Source organism: Vigna unguiculata, chromosome 3 (assembly GCF_004118075.2).
Source record: "Vigna unguiculata cultivar IT97K-499-35 chromosome 3, ASM411807v1, whole genome shotgun sequence".
NCBI lineage: Eukaryota > Viridiplantae > Streptophyta > Magnoliopsida > Fabales > Fabaceae > Vigna > Vigna unguiculata.
The window spans coordinates 22117713-22135437 of NC_040281.1; the positions used below are offsets into that span (position 1 = coordinate 22117713).

General features: G+C 33.6%; 2 protein-coding genes, 1 long non-coding RNA gene and 1 pseudogene across 3 annotated transcripts; 3 read left to right on the top strand and 1 right to left on the bottom strand.

The window, feature by feature from the left end:
• The first annotated feature begins 4743 nt into the window (after positions 1-4743).
• Positions 4744-5656, top strand: LOC114179069 (cytochrome P450 71D11-like). The gene has a single exon (XM_028065274.1). The coding sequence runs from the start codon at positions 4757-4759 to the stop codon at positions 5576-5578; it is 822 nt and encodes a 273-aa protein (XP_027921075.1). The 5' UTR covers positions 4744-4756; the 3' UTR covers positions 5579-5656.
• A 527-nt stretch (positions 5657-6183) lies between these two features.
• LOC114179070 lies at positions 6184-7232 on the top strand (annotated as a pseudogene).
• A 1185-nt stretch (positions 7233-8417) lies between these two features.
• On the top strand, positions 8418-10220 carry LOC114176267. The gene is made up of 3 exons (XR_003602984.1): positions 8418-8500; positions 8611-8680; positions 9996-10220. It is a non-coding gene; the product is annotated as an uncharacterized LOC114176267 (long non-coding RNA).
• Positions 10221-16189: 5969 nt separating this feature from the next.
• LOC114175156 lies at positions 16190-16570 on the bottom strand. Its single transcript, XM_028059925.1, has one exon. The coding sequence runs from the start codon at positions 16568-16570 to the stop codon at positions 16190-16192; it is 381 nt and encodes a 126-aa protein (XP_027915726.1).
• Between the last annotated feature and the right edge of the window lie 1155 nt (positions 16571-17725).

A 17725-nucleotide genomic window follows, 5' to 3' on the forward strand; every position in this document is an offset into this window, starting at 1 on the left:
AAAACATAAACTAATTTATAAAAAAAAAGCCCAAAGCCCAAAAACATAGAAACATAACTAATTTCTAAAAAAAAAAACTCAAAGTCCAAAAACATAAACTAATTTTCCTAAAAAACTATCCTTCAAATGTGCTCCAAGTCATGATCTTCATATCTTTTGAATTTCCTTTTTATTCTTGTAGCATCAGGAGCCTTGAATAGATTTGATCTTCCAATCTCTTACTCCTTGCCCTTGTCATAGGTTCTTTAATTGTAAGGTTTATCTTCAAGTTCTTCTTGTATGGAATCTAGGGATAGTCCTCTATAAAAAGTAGAACAATTTTTTGAGTGCCATCAAATAATAGAAGATAGGAAAGTTTTCCTAGCCACCCTAAGCTTCCAAGGGAATGCCATGTATTGGTGGACTTCCCTAGTGAGAGAAAGAATACTCTCCAATACCCCTCAAGTTCAATATTGGAATGACTTGAAAAGTGCCTTAAGAAGAAGACACATACCTTCCTACTACCATAGAAAGCTTATAGACAAACTCTAAAGGATCTAACAAAGAAATATGAATGTGGAAGAGAATGGAAAAAGATGGAACTCTACATGATATGTGCGGGAATTAGGGATGAAGAAGGAACCACCTTAATCTTGACATTAGAGATAGAGTGGAGTTGTTGCCCTACCAAGATCTTAAAGATTTGGTACAAATTTGCATAAAACCATAGCAACAACATTTGATAAAAGGTTTGAAAATTAACCATTCAAGCTCATATGTTAGAAAGACTACAAGAGGGAGGGGAAATAAGTGAGAGAAGAAGAACCCTCTAGGAACCTAGGAAAGAAAAAAGAGAAACCAATGGAGGGAACATCATCACACACTAGTGAGGGCAAATCCTTTTGAAGAGGGAGGAGATGAGAAACTCCCTAGCCATGACCAAGTGCATTCATGAGGATAGGGCTTCATAGTGGAAGGAGATGGATGGAAAGGAGTGGAAATCAATGCATCAAGCATCAAGGGTTATCAACAGGCATCGTCCAATGCCATTAGATGGTTCCCAATTCCATATTTAACGAGTCAACTAGCACTCAACGGTAGGACTTGTGCTTAGCGCAATGCGAAACTCATTAGCACTAACCTTTGCTCAGTATTTTGGTCCTAAATTGTTCCACAGACCTCCAAATACGTTGATTCTTTTTTTGTTGGAAACTAAACCTAAAAGGGTTTTCATTTGCCTACAAGAATGTCCTTTTTAGACCTTTGAGCTAGGTGTAATTTAATTTGGAAAATCACAAGTTTCCATTTAGGTCATGTAGTGTAGGGTTTTGAGTGAAAGTGGGAGATATATGAGGTGACAATTTCTAAAAAATTTTGGGCCCTTGGTTAGAGTGGTCTCCAAGTTTTCTCTTTTGTGAGACACATGCTTTTGTCATGTGTCCTTCTCCTATTGGATAGGATTAGAGGCCATGTGTCATGCTCTTCTTCAATAAGATGAGATTTTTAGGGTTTAGCGCAAGATAGCATTTTAGGGTTTTGGTCCACTTTTGAGACACCTTCTTCTGTAAATAGAGGTGTTTCCCCTTATATATTTTCACTTTGAGATGTATAGTGTTATGCTACCAAAATTATTTTGTGTTATAAACTTGTTTCTTAGTCATTACTAGAGCATCCCATGAGGTCCCTCTAGCCTCCCTTCTCTAGAGTTGGCCCAACCTCTCTAAGAGCACCATCAACCACCTTCATTCGACCCCATTAACCACCAAACCAAGAGCATTATACCTCCATCACCTAGCTTATGTGAACTCATCACCACCCCTAGTCATCATCTTCTTGCTTTGGCCCAACCTAACTTAAGGAGGATTCTATCAGTTAGACTCATCTATCCATCATTCATTGCTTTAAAAGCTTGGTTATGTTGTCAAGGCTCATGCTCCTGGTCTTCCTTTCATCTTCTTGAAGTACTTGTTCATGTACAATGAGGATGGCCAAAAATTATATTAGGGACATTTTCTCAAGATCCTATGATGCTCTGAAAGCATACCCCTTTACGCCTTCACATATTGTAATGTAACAACTGAGCTTGTATAGTTTTCTACTTTGAAACCTAGATATAAAAAGTTATACTCGTTATAAAACATTTCCTTTGTGGTATGAATCTCCTTAGAACTCCTTGTTTGACATAAAGGAATATACTTGTAAGACTTGGTAGGAATATCCTTGATTGACCTTTAAGCTTGGTTATGTATTTGATCGTAACTTACTTTCAGATCCCTTTTTTTGTTGTGATAGTTTCCTGTTAAACTTCATTGTCATTTAATCTGATTATTAACTCTTTCTTTCTCTTATATGCTACTATGTTAAGAAGAAGATTGTATTAGCTGCTTTTGATGACGTCCAAGTGATATATGAGGTGTATTAAGTAGATCAACATTAATCGATTAAGTCATTAATATAATCGATTAATATTGATAGCTACTTGCTTTTCTTTTAAATCTTGCATCTTCTCTCATTTCATAACAACACTTTGATATCCTAAGATCAACAGAACGTGTGTGAGAGAGCTTTGAGCATTTTATCTTTTCAGAAAACTTTTTACTCAAAAAGATAAAAGATTGAAGGGCTTTTCTCTTGACTATAGGTGAAATTGTAATATGTTCATAAATCAAGTGAATTCTTTCCTTTGTAGTTTCTATATAATCATTCATTTGTATTGTTCTCACCTTGTTGGTCATAGGATAGGGTAACTGTGTATAGCAATTACCTTTGTTTATAAATCTTGGAGTATATTTCAAATTCTTGTATATCTAGAGTGTAAGCTTCATATAGGTGAATCTTGTAATTCTAACTCTTGACATTTTAGTGAAATTCTAGCTAAGGTTGCTAGAAATTGAATGTAGATTCTTAAAGAATATGTGTCTTGTGATTTTCTTTCATATCAAAGTCTATTTCTTGGTGATTGATTAAGTATTTTAATTATGCATCATCCATATACCTTATTGATTGATTAAAGAAGTTTTTTCCCCTTCTTGATTGTGAAATAAGATGCAACTATTTTAACATTATAATGCAGCAAAGCCATGCCTGTGAAAAAAATCTTTACTATAATTTCAAGCCTAGTTGGAAGAAGGGAACAAAGATCACCTTCCCTTGAAGAGATCTTAACTATGTTGTCACACAGGATTTCTCTTGCAAAGGCCTTAACTGGGTATAGAGTGTACCTCACCACCCTGGATGGTAAAATTTTAACCAAACCATTCAATAATGTTATTCAATAATAATAATAATTCGCTTCAAATAACAATTTAATCAATGTGACTTAAAGCTAAGGACAACACTTATATAGTTTCTCTACAAACAGAAACGAAGGTGGACAAAAATTTAAACAATAATTTTAAAATTCTTGTCACACTGACAATTATTGTCTGTTACCAATGACCGTACATTCTAATCCACGTTTAAAAAACTGCTACCTAAATTTTAAGTGGCGGTTTTTATATTTTAAGTACGATTTCATGTTGTTGTCTAAATGATATTTATTATAATAAAGATAACATTTACTAAAATAATTTTATTTATGTATGTCGAAAAACCCACCTGTGTTTTATAAACTTAAATGTTTACATTCTCAATGTCTCTCTTTTATAAAAGAAAAATCAAATGGAAGAAGAAAAAAAAAATCTAGGAAACAAAAATATGTAACCTGATTAAGAATTTGATTAAATATATATCTTCATCTCTCAACCCTGACATTCTCAATTATATAATCTGTTTCAGGAATACATAACTTCAAACCTCATAATTCTAAAAAAATTAGGAAAACATAATTCTAAAAGGATATAATTTATAGTACAATAAAAAAAATTGTTTATATCTATTTATACACTTTTCATTTTTTTATCCATTTAAAATTCAGCTCTACGAAACTACAGTCTTCTGTACCATCAAACAAACTATTCAAAACAATTAAAATAGTTAAGTAGTATCCACAATTAAAAATTTAATCTTCCAATTTCATGGTACACCGCATTTTCTTTACAGACTTATATTATATAAGGGCTGAGAAAGTTACATTCATTTAACAAACGATGAATTTCATTTAGTACACGTTTTTCTTTACAGTTATGATGACATATGTTTTCTTTACACTTATGATAGGGGTCAAGAAATTTATATTCATTTAAAAAAAAGAAGGAATCTTCGTGCATCACATTTTCTTTGCACTGTATGTGATAGTTTCAAGTCGGTACAATTATTTGATCATGAAGACATTTTTATATTATATGGTGATATTATGATTAGATGAATTTGAGCTTTATATCTAACTTCTATTTTATAATTATAGAAAAAAAATTGTTCTTTGAGTTTGTTGATATATAAATATATATGATCTTTTGTTACACATTTTTTTCTAGTTTTATTTTTAAGTAACTGGCATTTTAAATTAAAATAAATATATTTTTATCTTTATCTTTTAATTGATCATTAATTTAAATTTAATTGTTTTTTAAATTAAAATAATTATTTCAGTGTTTTATCTTTTTAAATCATTATCTATTTAAATTTAATTATTTTTATTAATATTAAATTAATTTGCTACCACTCGATTATGGATAATGGTAGGTTGATGCACCTATACTTTGACATGTTTTTTTATGAGAGAGAGTGAAAAATGATGTGTAAAATGAATCTCCAATGGTGTCTAAAGTAATTTTTTGCTCACTTATTTATAAGCCTACCATTTCACACATGTTTGTGCAACATTTCATTTCTCATCATGGAGCTTCTGAGTCCATTATCTCTCATCTTCATCTTTGCTTGCATATTCCTTGCATTGTTCATTACTCAAAACCTTTCAAATCCCCACAAGTCCCTCAAAAACCTGCCACCAGGACCATGGAAGCTACCTCTTCTTGGCAACATTCACCAATTTGTAGGGGCACTTCCTCATCAAACTCTGAGAAACTTAGCCAACAAATTTGGACCCTTGATGCATCTGCAACTTGGTGAAACTTCACACATAATAGTCTCTTCAGCAGATATTGCCAAAGAGGTTATGAAAACTCATGATGCCATCTTTGCCAACCGGCCTCATCTTATTGCTTCCAAATTCTTTGTTTATGATAGCAGCGACATAGTTTTTTCTCCTTATGGAAAAACTTGGAGACAACTCAAAAAGATTTGCGTTTCAGAGTTGCTACATGCAAAACATGCTCAATCACTAAGGTGCATAAGAGAAGAAGAGGTGGCTAAACTAGTTAGAAACGTGTGTGCCCATGAAGGATCAATTGTGAACCTCACCAAGGAAATTGAGTCAGTGATGAATGCGATAATTGCGAGAGCATCAAATGGCAAAAGGTGCAAAGACCAAGAATCGTTCATATCAACCATGGAGCAAATGTTGCAGCTGTTGGGAGGCTTTTCCATTGCTGATTTCTACCCTTCGATCAAAGTGCTTCCTTTTCTCACAGGAATGAAAAGTAAACTTGAAAAAGCGCAGAGAGAGAACGACAACATCTTAGAAAATATGGTGAAGGATCACAAGAAAAAAAATATGAACAGGCAGAAGTTTCTAGCATCATTTAACCACTCACATTAGAGATTTTCTAACACTTTTCCGTATATTTATTGACTTCTCTAATAGAATTTGGAGTTTAATTGCTTTTCTTATTTTCTTTTTTATGCTTAAGATTTTGGTCTAAACATGGTCGTTTAGCTTTTGTATTTATTGGAATTCTTCACTAGTATTCTTTTAAAAAGAAAATTGAACTGTATCAATTTATTACCTTGAGGTTAGTTTGTTATTGTTACTAAATATTTTCATATTATATAGGATTTTTTTATAAATTTGTTAAAGAAATTTGTAAAAAAATAAATCTATTATTTTTTCTAAAAATCTTAATTGACAGGTGATTTTTTCGTGAGTAATTATTTCTTACAAAATTATAAAATTTATAAATAATTTTTATAAAATTTGTTGTAAAAAGTGTTTTATACAAAATATTTTACAAAATCAAAATAAAATTGACAAAAAAATACCAATTTTTTTTTGCACTTTTATTTTAGTTAAATCTCCAATAGAATAACGACATATTAAAAGAAAAGAAAACGAACATCCTCTCTTATTACAATTTTTTAAATCGGTTCGTTTTATATATATATTATGAGGAACTATTCTTCAAAAGAAAAAAAATTAAGAGATAAAGTAAAGTATATAAAAAGTTGTTAATGCATAAATCTTATATGAACTGTTTTTTTATATGAAAAAGTTAATAGTTACAACTAAATTTGTCGGAATGAGTTAGGCGTACGTGGAGTTTTTTCTCAGAAAAATTAATGCTCGAACATCCAATATCTTGTGCTGAAATAAACACAAAATCACAAAGTTAAAAGAGAGAAAATTGAGTTATTATAAGCAATAGGAGAATTTGAGAAAAAAAAATAAGAAAATGGTTAATGAATTTCAGGACATGTTTGTGGGTGGGACAGCAGCACCAGCAGCAGTAGTAGAATGGGCAATGTCAGAAGTGATGAGAAATGCTGAGGTAATGGAGAAGGCACAGAGTGAGGTAAGAAAGGTGTTCAATGAAAAAGGGTTTGTGGATGAAGCAGAAGTTGGAGAGTGTGAATACCTAAATTCAGTGATAAAAGAAACAATGAGGTTGCATCCCCCAGAGGCATTGTTAGTTCCAAGAGAAAACAGTGAGGCATGTGTGATGAATGGGTATGAAATCCCTGCAAAGAGCAAGGTGATTATCAATGCTTGGGCCATTGGAAGAGACCCAACATATTGGAATGAAGCAGAGAGATTTGTGCCTGAGAGATTTGTTGAGAGTTGTTATGATTTCAGTGGCACACACTTTGAATACATTCCTTTTGGGGCTGGAAGGAGAATTTGTCCTGGTGCTGCATTCTCCGTTCCTAACATGACGCTGTTATTGGCCAATTTGCTTTACCATTTTTCTTGGAAGCTGCCAAATGGAACAACACACCAAGCATTCGACATGGCTGAGTCCTTTGGCCTTACTGTTAGAAGAGCGAATGATCTTTGCTTGATTCCCATGGCCTATCACCCTTCCACAATTGCCAATCACTAAAAACTTTAACAAATATATTTTCTTTTTCTTTTGGATTTTAGGTGAATTTAAACCGACATGTTTATTTATAATAAAATGTTTATATTTGAAAAAGTTTCATCCTTTAACTGTAAACAAAATTTCATAATGAATTTAGGGATCAGATGTCCTTGTGATTGGTGTTTTCACAAATCATTTTATTTGGATATGTTTTAAGAATGTAAAAAAAATTCGTAGATAAAATCTGTAACGAGTAAGAAATAAATATTATAAATGGATATTTGTAAGTAACGAGTATTTTTTATACATGCATACTAACAAAACGAGTACTGATATCATAATATATATACTCGTAGATATTTGTACCCACTATACTCTAATTTAAATTAAAAAAATTAAAAAAAACATAATTAAAACATTAACACATTGATTTTGAATGTCAAAAAATCTTTATTTTTTTATAAATTGTCATTCAACACTATTTAAATGAATTATTTGCACACATTATTTAAAATTTATAAATATTATACATTATACTTTTATTTAAATTTATAATTAATATATTATAAAATATTAATTTATTTTTTTATAAATATTCGCTTATACTCGTGTATACTCGTGTATATCGTAGGTATATGATATCCATTATTGTCGATTAGCAATGACCACATTTTCTAATCCACATTTGAAAAACTGCTGCCTATACTTTAAGTGGGCGGCTTTTATATTTTAAGCTAGGATTCTATGTTATTGTCTAAAAATATTTATTATAATAAAGATAACATTTACAAGAATAATTTTATTTATGTATCTCGAAAACCAACCTACCTGTATTTTATATTTATAAACTTAAATCTTTACATTTGCAATGTCTCTCTTTCATAAAAATAAAAAAAAAAAATCAAATGGAAGAAGAAAAAAACATCTAGGAAACAAATATATGTAACCTGATTAAGAATTTGATTAAATATATATCTTCATCTCTCAACCATGACATTCTCAATTATATAATCTGTTTCAGGAATACTTCAAACTTCATAATTCTAAAAAAATTAGGAAAAAATAATTCTAAAAAGATATAATTTATAGTATAATAAAAAAATTGTTTATATCTATTTATACACTTTTCATTTTTTTTTATCCATTTAAAATTAAGCTCTACGAAATTACAGTCTTCCGTGCCATCAAACAAACTATTCTAAAAAATTAAAATAGTTAAGTAGTGTAAGGCCCCTTTCAAATTAATTTTTTTCTGCCTGTCTTAAATTAAAGGGGTTGCCCCTTGTAAGTGGGCCTAAGGGTTGGCCCAGTATATAAAATCTTACTACGTTGTCCTAAGTCTCACTTTCCACTCTTTTCACAGAACCTTGAGTTGCAACCGTCAACCCCTCTGCTAGGGTTCTGCCTCCGCTGTTACGTTGAGCCAGGAAGTTCCGTTACTCCCTGTAAGTGACCTTCGAGTTCATGCTAGTTCCCTTTTTGTAACCTTTTCGTAATCTGTTGTAAGAGCCTTGGTTAACCCCATTTGTCTGGTTCTGTTCCACTCTCACCTCAGGCCTGTAGTTCATCCTTGGAGATGTCGTACTCGTGGTCGTACAGTCGAGGTCTTCGCTAGACTTTTCCAGGTACGGGAAAGTTAGAGTTTGAGTCCTGATTGTTTTATGGCTGGGTTGGAGTTTATTAGATGTTGTATGCACTATATGATTGTGTTGAATGTGTGAACTGTCGTGTACTGTCCTTTTGAGTGCGAACAGGTGACTGTTACAGGAGAATAGTGGCGAGACCTGTTAATCTCGCCCAAGCGAGCCAGTCTTGCCTAGGCGAGATGAACAGGGAGCTCGCCCAGGACTTTTGCGCGAAAGGTCGCCTAGGCGACCAGCTCGGCTTTTTGAGCGAGCGAGCATCTCGCCCAGGCGAGAGGGGTCTCGCCTAAGCGAGATCCCACGGGTGCTCCTGCTGTCTTTTTCGAGCCCTCGCCTAGGCGAAGGGGGCTCGCCTGGGCGAGAACTTCTCGCTTGAGCGAGACCCTCCAGCCTAAGCGAGGTGCTGGGCGAGACAGTGTAATATGAGATTGTTTTCTTGGCTTTGTATGGATAATGCTTGCTTGGTTTTGAGTATTGTGATAAAGGTTTGATATGAATGAGCATGATTGAGTGATGCAAGTCATGAGTTATGAATAATGGGTTGGCATGAGTTTCACATGAGATTGTAATGAAATGGTTGGTATGAAAGAGGCATGATAACGATATGATTTGGAAATCCTTGGCACATGGATGGTTTATGATGAGATGAAATAAGTTGGGTCTGAAACATGAAAGGCGTTGGCTTTAAAGGTTGGTACAAATAACGTATACATGCACGGTGAATATTATTTGGCTGTGTGATTATGTTTGTATGTGTCAGTGCATAATTCCTTAGGGGTCTCTAGGTGAGACTTTCGGGGTCGCGCTTCAGTGGTCGGGACGTAATTCCATGGCCCTTGTTAGTGGGTGTCCATGGTGGTGCCCCATCTGTATAACTCGGTAAGGATTCAAGATAAGGTTGCATCCTGACGCTCTAAGGAGTCAGTTAGTCTCACCTAGAGCGGACTGACTCCCGTGGTGAGAGTAGCAGGAGGCCTGAAACTCATTAAGGGCTAACCTTGTGGTGAGGGAAATTGATTCATTGTAACACTTGTGACATATAGCTCAGGGGTGAGCAGAGGTATTCACCACAAGTGCGAGCATCCGCTGAATCCGATCAAGTTATACGTATCCGGATGAGTCGAGTGGAGTTGTAATGTATCGATTGGAAGTCATAACATGCTTGGTTGTTGTATGGACATTGAATGATGGAAATATATTTGACTGTAATGTGAGATTGTTGGTTGTTTGTTGTATGGTTGTGTGGTATGTGGTTGTTCTTTCCTGCGATCATCATCAATTGGATTGATGGGAGCAGATGGACGGGGTTCTCGTGGTCAGCAAGGAAATGGAGATTTCGCTGCTTAGCCATTTGGGCTGGATTTATCTTCTTCATGATTTCTTTAGGGCTATGGCCCATGTATCGCTTTATGCATTGCTACTCTACTCTTTTTGTTAGACTTGTATCTGATTTCCCGTTGGCATCGTGGTATGCTCAGGTTGTAGGGGTTGTGTTAAGGACCCCGGACTACTCCATATTACTATTTTGTGTGACGCATCTTTTAATTTCGTTTAATAATTAAATGGAACGTTACAAGTAGTATCCATAATTTAAAATTTAATCTTACAATTTCATGGTGCACCGCGTTTTCTTTACAGACTTATAATATAAGGCTGAGAAAGTTACATTCATTTAAAAAACGATGAATTTCATTTATTACACGTTTTTCTTTACGGTTACGATGACGTGTTTCTTTTTTTTTACACTTATCTTATGATAGGGAGGGGTCAAGAAACTTATTTTCATTTAAAAAAAAAAAAACCTTCGTGCATCACATTTTCTTGCACAATCATGGATAGTGGTAGGTGGATTTGACATGTATTTTAATAAAAGAATGAAAAATGATAGGTTGACGTAGCTACATTTTGACATACTTTTTATAAAGAGAGAGTAATATTTTCTCACTTATTTACTGAAGAATGATATTTTTGACATTTTTTTTTTCGTAAAGTTTGGTGAGAGTGACTTTTTTAATTTTTATTTTTTTAATTTTTTTATTTTCAAAATTATTTAGAAAATATCAGAAAAAAAAATTGTCAAAATTTAGTTATAAAAATATTATTTCCTTTCTTTATAAGCCTACTATTTGACACATGTTTGTGTAACATTTCATTTCTCGTCATGGAGCTTCAGAGTCCATTCTCTCTCCTCTTCATCTTTGCTTGCATACTCCTTGCATTGTTCATCATTAACAACATTTCAAATCCTTACAAGTCCCTCAAAAACTTGCCACCAGGACCATAGAAGTTACCTCTTCTTGGCACATTGATCAATTTGTAGGGGCACTTCCTCATCAAACTCTGAGAAACCTAACCAACAAATTTGGACCCTTGATGCATGTGAGAATTGGTAAAACTTCACAGATAATAGTCTCTTCAGCAGATATTGTCAGAGATACATGGCTGAAGAGGCTTTAACTTTTCTAGATATTTAGATGGAATTGAGACTGTATTTAATCGACTGTGTCCTGTTAATGATGACCTCATATTGTTCCATCTAATGTAAGTACATTATTCCCACAAGTTGGAAAACCAGTTGTGTCTTTTACTTATTTCACTCTATCGACAAAGGAAAAGTTGCAAGCACGTTGTCATGTGTTAACTAACTGCACCATAGTTGACCCGTTTCTGCAGTAAGTATTTATGTATTTTTGTATAATTGATTTTTCCTTGAACATTACATTATATATTTTATATATTTGATATAGGGAATTTAGAGACACTTTACGAAGACAACTAAGAAGCCGCACACAATCATTTTCTATGATAGACAAAAGAGTTCATATGGAATTTGTAGAGTAATTTTCACTATGTGTATGTATATTTTCTCCAATAATATTTAATTTATATATATTATTAAAATATTATATATGTTTCTGAATATTAAGTATTTGATGCAAACAAATTAATCTCTATAATTTTAGAATCACGCACACAACATCGCAAATCTGACAAAAAAATACTAAATAATTAACTAACGTTAACTTTTATTTATTTACATAAATTTTTAATTAAAAATAATTTCGTTTAGTATTATAACACAATGACTTACTCAACCACATATAAAGAATTAGAGTTTATGAAAATAAAAAATATTCTTACCTGGACAAAAATAGTGGTCCCTAAACGTTTTTGGATTCCCTTCTAGAAAAAGACTTAAGTTAGGTCTACTTCTGCCTGATGTCCTTTTTTTTTTCTTTTTCCTTCCCAGACAAACAAGTCAGGTCTACATGAATTAGTTTCATAAAACAAAAAAGAAAATGTTTCATTTTTTATAACATCAACCTAATTTGTAAAGATGGAATCGATTTGTTTTTAATGAAAAAATAGGATATTGTTTACAATGTCGTATAAACCACTACTACAAATGTTTCTAGCATCATTTAACCACTCACATTAGCAATTTTGTAACACTTTCATCCGTATATTCATTGGAATTCTTCGCTAGTATTTAAAAAATAAATAGAAAATGGATCTGTATAAACTTTTTACGTTGAGGTTGGTTTCGTACTGAATATTATATTGAATGTCTGATTCAGTTGAGTTTTGATACGATTTCTATTCGGCTAGACATTTATCTTTATGAACAATTATTCCCAATATTTTTACTTATATTGATTTCTAAGCAACAAAACCCAATTGAGTGACCTAAAGAAAAAAGATTTGAATAAATAAAAGTTCTATGCATTAAGATTTTTAGACTTAATATTCATAGTTTAATCCGAAACTATTATCACTCTACGAATAACATTCCTGTTTTATCACAAAAACTTTTCAATTTTGGTACCTTTTATTTTAGTTAAATCCTCAATAGAATAACACATATTAAAAGAAAAGAAAAAGAACATCCTCTCTTGTTACAATTTTTTAAAACGGTTCGTTTTATATATATTATGAGAATTATTCTTCAAAAAAAAATTAAGAGATAAAGTAAAGTATATAAAAAGTTGTTAATGCATAAAATATATTAGTGACCAAATCTTATATGAACTGTTTTTTATATGAAAAAGTTAATAGTTACAACTAAATTTCTTGGAATGAGTTAGGCGTAAGTGGAGTTCTTTTTTTTCAGAAAAACTAATGCTCGAACTGTAACAGAAAAAAGATGTTAAGATGTTCATATTGAATGAAATGACTATCGTACTTTATTCACGTATTATACAAATATATATATATATATAGCTAACTTTAAAAGGATAACTGACTCAATATTAATTATCCTGCTGATATTTAGCAACTATCCACGGAAACAGACTAGAAAACTTATTTAAAGCTAACAACCTCCCCACTATTCTAGCAATGGTTAGAGTTTTCTTCAAAAATATCTAATATTTCCGCCCTTAAACTGAATCATCACACATATTCAGTTTACATTTGCAATAACTCCTAACTTACTCTGCATTCGAACAAAGTCTTCCAACTTAATTGGTTTGGTCATGATATCGGCTATTTGTTCTTGCGAATTACAATGTTGCAGCTCAACAGTTTCATTTTTTGTAAGATCCCTCAGAAAATGAAAACGTACGTTCGATATGTTTACTCCTCCCATGCATAATTGGATTCTTTGACAACTTTATGGTAGAACTATTATCACAGTAGATAACAGTAGGGCTTGTTTGACTTCTCCTCACTACCTCAAGTATTCTTCGGAGCCACACAGCTTGGCAAGAACTAGTAGTTGCTGCTCTAAATTCAGCTTCGGTTGTCGATAGACTCACCACAGGTTGCTTCTTCGAACTCCATGAGATAGCAGCCTCACTCATCATGAATACATAGCCTGATATGCTTTTTCTGTCTTCAATGTCATTGGCATAATTACTATCCGTATAACCGATCAAACCTTTGCTTCCATTTCGTTGATAAAACAAGCCAAGTTCAAAAGTTACTTTGAGATATCGGATGATTCGCTTTGTGGCATGAAGATGAACCTCTTTTGGTTGTCCCATAAATCGACTAACTTGACTTACACTATACATGATATCGGGTCGTGTGGCGGCTGCGTACATTAACTACCGACCATCTGTTGGTAGAGAGTTTTATCAACTCCTTTTCCTTCTTCATCCTTGCCTAACTTGCTTCCAGAAACCATTGGATTATGCGCACAGTTTGAATTGCTCATTCCAAATCTCCGTAGAAGATCTATCACATACTTCTTTTGACACAAAAAAATACCATCATCTTTTTGTATTGCTTCAAGGCCGAGAAAGAATTTCATTTTTCCCATGTCTGTCATAGCAAATTCTGATTGCATTGATTTCTTGAACTTCATCATCAACTCGACGTCATTCCTTGTGTAAATCAAATCATCCACATACAAACTTACCACTATAATATTGTTCTCCTCCACCTTAGTGAATAAAGTGGGTTCATGCTCACATTTTTTAAATCCACAACTTTGAAAATAGCTTTTAATGCGATTGTACCAAGTCAGAGGGGCCTGTTTTAAGCCATATAAAGCACGATTCAGCTTATAGACTTTTTCTTCTTCCCCCACGTTTTCGAATCCTTGTGGTTGGTCAACAAAAACATCTTTTGTTAATTCTCCATGCAAGAAGGCAGATTTAATATCCATCTAGTACATGGGCCATCCATGGTGGGCAGCTATAGCAATGACCAATCAGATGGTTTCCATCCGAGCCATAGGAGCAAATACCTCCTTGTAATCAACTCCATATTCTTGAGTATATCTACCCACCAAACGTTTAACCCCAATCTTTTTAGCACCTGCGGGAAGTTCAGTTAAATACCACGTATCATTTCTTTCTATAGCATCAATTTCTTCTTGCATGGCTTTTCTCCAAATTGGATTCTTTGCGGCTTCATCATAGTGGACAGGATCATTGTCATTGCTAAGAGTCAAATGTGATTCATAATCATCATCAGACAACCCTTCACCAGTGACATAATCTTGCATCCAAAAAGGTTGAGTGTGTTGCCTACTTGGAACTTGGTGTTGTTCACGAGCATCATCTTGTTGGGTCACTTCATCTTCTATTTCTTCCTCTGGATCTTTATCCCTTTCAACATCACTTTTGTTGTCATTCCAATCTAATTCTGATCGAATTGAATTTGTGAATTCATCGTCCCAATTCTAGCATTCATCCTCGTCAAAGACAACATCTCGACTTATAATTATTTTTCTATCAGTGGGATTATAGAGTCGATATGCCTTTATTCTTCACTGACTCCAAATAAAACACATGCGACACTACGTGAATCCAATTTAGTTCGCAAATTATGTCCCACATGGATGTGAGCTACACATCCAAAGACTTTAAAGTACGCTACAGAAGGCTTTTTGCCACTCCAAGCTTCCTCTGGTGTCTTGTTCTGAATTGGTAGTGTTGGACTTCTATTAAGAACATGAAACCGCTTATGGCAAAAATCTCTTTGAAATACATTTTGCGATCATCATGCTTCGAACCATATTCATAATGGTACGATTCTTTCACTCAGCAGCACCATTTTGCTGAGGTGAATACGGAGTCGTAAGTTGTCTTCTTATCCCATTTTCAACACAAAAACTTGACAATTCTGATGAGGTGAATTCACCTCCACGATATGTTCGAAGACCTTTAATTTGCAAACTCACTTCGCGTTCAAATGTGGCTTTAAATTCTTTAAAGAACTTGAATGCTTCTGATTTTTCATGTAACAAATAGATTCAGGTCTTTCTAGTACAATCATCAATGAAAGAAATAAAGTACCTCTTATTGTTGTTGGAAATTATGTTAATAGGACCACATAGATCAGAGTGAACCGGTTGTAATGGCAATTCAGCTTTCCAAGCACTCCTCTTGGGAAATGGATCTCGTTGTTGCTTCCCATTCAAACACTCCTTGCACACTCTTGAAGGTTTTTTCAAGTGCGGCAAACCCACTACCATTTCTTTCTGTTGTAGAGTATTAAGCCCATTGAAACCCAAATGACCATAACGGTAATGCCATAATTGACCGACATCTTAAATTATTGTATTAAAGCAAGTCATACCAAATGCTAGAGATAATGCTGCAATTTTAAACATTCGATTGGAAGACATTGTAGATTTCATGATAATGCCCTTTTCGGGATGATAAACCTTACAACTATATTATGTTGAATAAGCACAACTAAACCCTTCTCTTGAAGTTGTCCAACACTTAGCAAATTATTTTTCAAATCAGGCACATAAAACACTTCAGTAAGTACCTGTATTTGATTATTAATCTGTAGTTGCACATTTCCTTTTCCTTTTCCTTTTACCACCAGGATTGCGTTGTTGCCTAACTTTACATTGTCTGCAAACTTTTCATTGAGATCTACAAAATATTCTTTTTTATTGCACATATGATTGCTGCAACTAGAGTCAAGAAACCAATCATCAATCTGGAATGATTCAGTTTCAACCTGAGCCATGACCAACCTTTCTTCGGAAGTCTTGGTATAATTGCTTTCTTTACTTTGACATTCCCATTAGAAGTGCCCTAGTTTGTGACAATTGAAGCACTCAACAGTGGATTTGTCGAAATTTGACCTTCTGCGTCCTCGATCGCATCCTTGGTAGCCACTACGACCTCTTCCTAGATTAGAAGTTTCCCCATATGTCACCTTCAAAGCTTGTTCCTCTTCTGGGCTACTCGTCCTTTGCTCGTGTACTAGCAAACTGCTTTGCAATTCGTCTATAGACAGTTTGTTAGTGTCTTGTGCTTCCTCAATTGAGCATACCACATAGTTGAATTTTGGAGTCATAGATCGTAATATTTTTTCAACGATTTCTGTGTCACCTTTGTTTTCACCATTAGCCTTCATTCTGTTCGCAATTGTTAGTGTCCGTGCGAAGTAGTCATTTACCATTTCTCCATCCTTCATATGGAGCGTTTCAAAATCCTTCCTTAATGCCTGCAATTGAGCTCGCTTAACTCACGTTGAACCTTGGTATTTTGTCTTCATAGAATCCCATATATCCTTGGCGCTATCTTTCTTGAGGATTGTCTCGAGAATAGAACGATCCAATGCCTGAAAAAGATAATTCTTCTCTTTCAAATCCTTAAGCTTCTGGTCATCATGTTGACGTTGTTGCACCTTAGTTAGTGTCATTCCAACGGCTGCAACTGATATTCCAGTTTTCACCAAACCCCAATATTCTTTTGAACGTAGAAAATTCTCCATTAACATTGCCCGATGATCATAGTGATCATCGAACTTAGGAATTGTAGGTTGCACAAAAGTATTTTCAGTTGTCATCACTCTAAATTTCTTTCAAAGTTAGTTGCTGCTATGCTGTATTAGGCCTTCCTGGCTCTGATACCAGAATGTTATAAAGAAAAAAGATGTTGATATTGAATGAAATGACTACTGTACTTTATTCACGTACTATACAAATATATATATATATATAGCTAACTTTAAAAAGGATAACTGAATCAATATTAATTACCGTACTGATATTCAACAACTACCCATACATTACGGAAACTGACTATAAAACTTATTTAAAGCTAACGACTAAGGATGTCAATGGGGTGGGTAGGGTATGAGTAGTAAGTCCCCGTACCCTATCCGCTGGATAAATATTTGCCTCGTACCCGTACCCATATCCGTCGGGTATTCGTTATGTGCTATTTTTTTTATATCCGTGGGTATCCACGGATACCCGCAGGTATTTGCAAAATTATTTAAAAAGAAAATATTTAATCATAAATTCAAATAAAATAAAATAAAATACATCACTGTCTTAAATTTTAAATAAAGTTCAAATAAACTCAAGTTGATACAAGTCCAAATAATTGTAAAAGTAAATATAAAATGACGTTCAACACAATTAAAATTCTTTAATTAGTGCTTTGATCAACAAACTCACTTTCTCCGATTCATGAAAAATAAACAAAATAAACAAATAATAAACCTCAATTGTCACGTGTCAAGTATTCTTATTTTGATTTTATCATTTGACAACAAGTATACCATAAATGTCATTGTCTATATAAGGTTTGATGTATATGTCCAATT

Excerpts from the sequence above, each read along its gene's own strand:
- LOC114179069 (XM_028065274.1), top strand. The coding sequence starts at position 4,757 with ATGGAGCTTCTGAGTCCATTATCTCTCATCTTCATCTTTGCTTGCATA.
- LOC114175156 (XM_028059925.1), bottom strand. The coding sequence starts at position 16,570 with ATGGTAAATGACTACTTCGCACGGACACTAACAATTGCGAACAGAATG.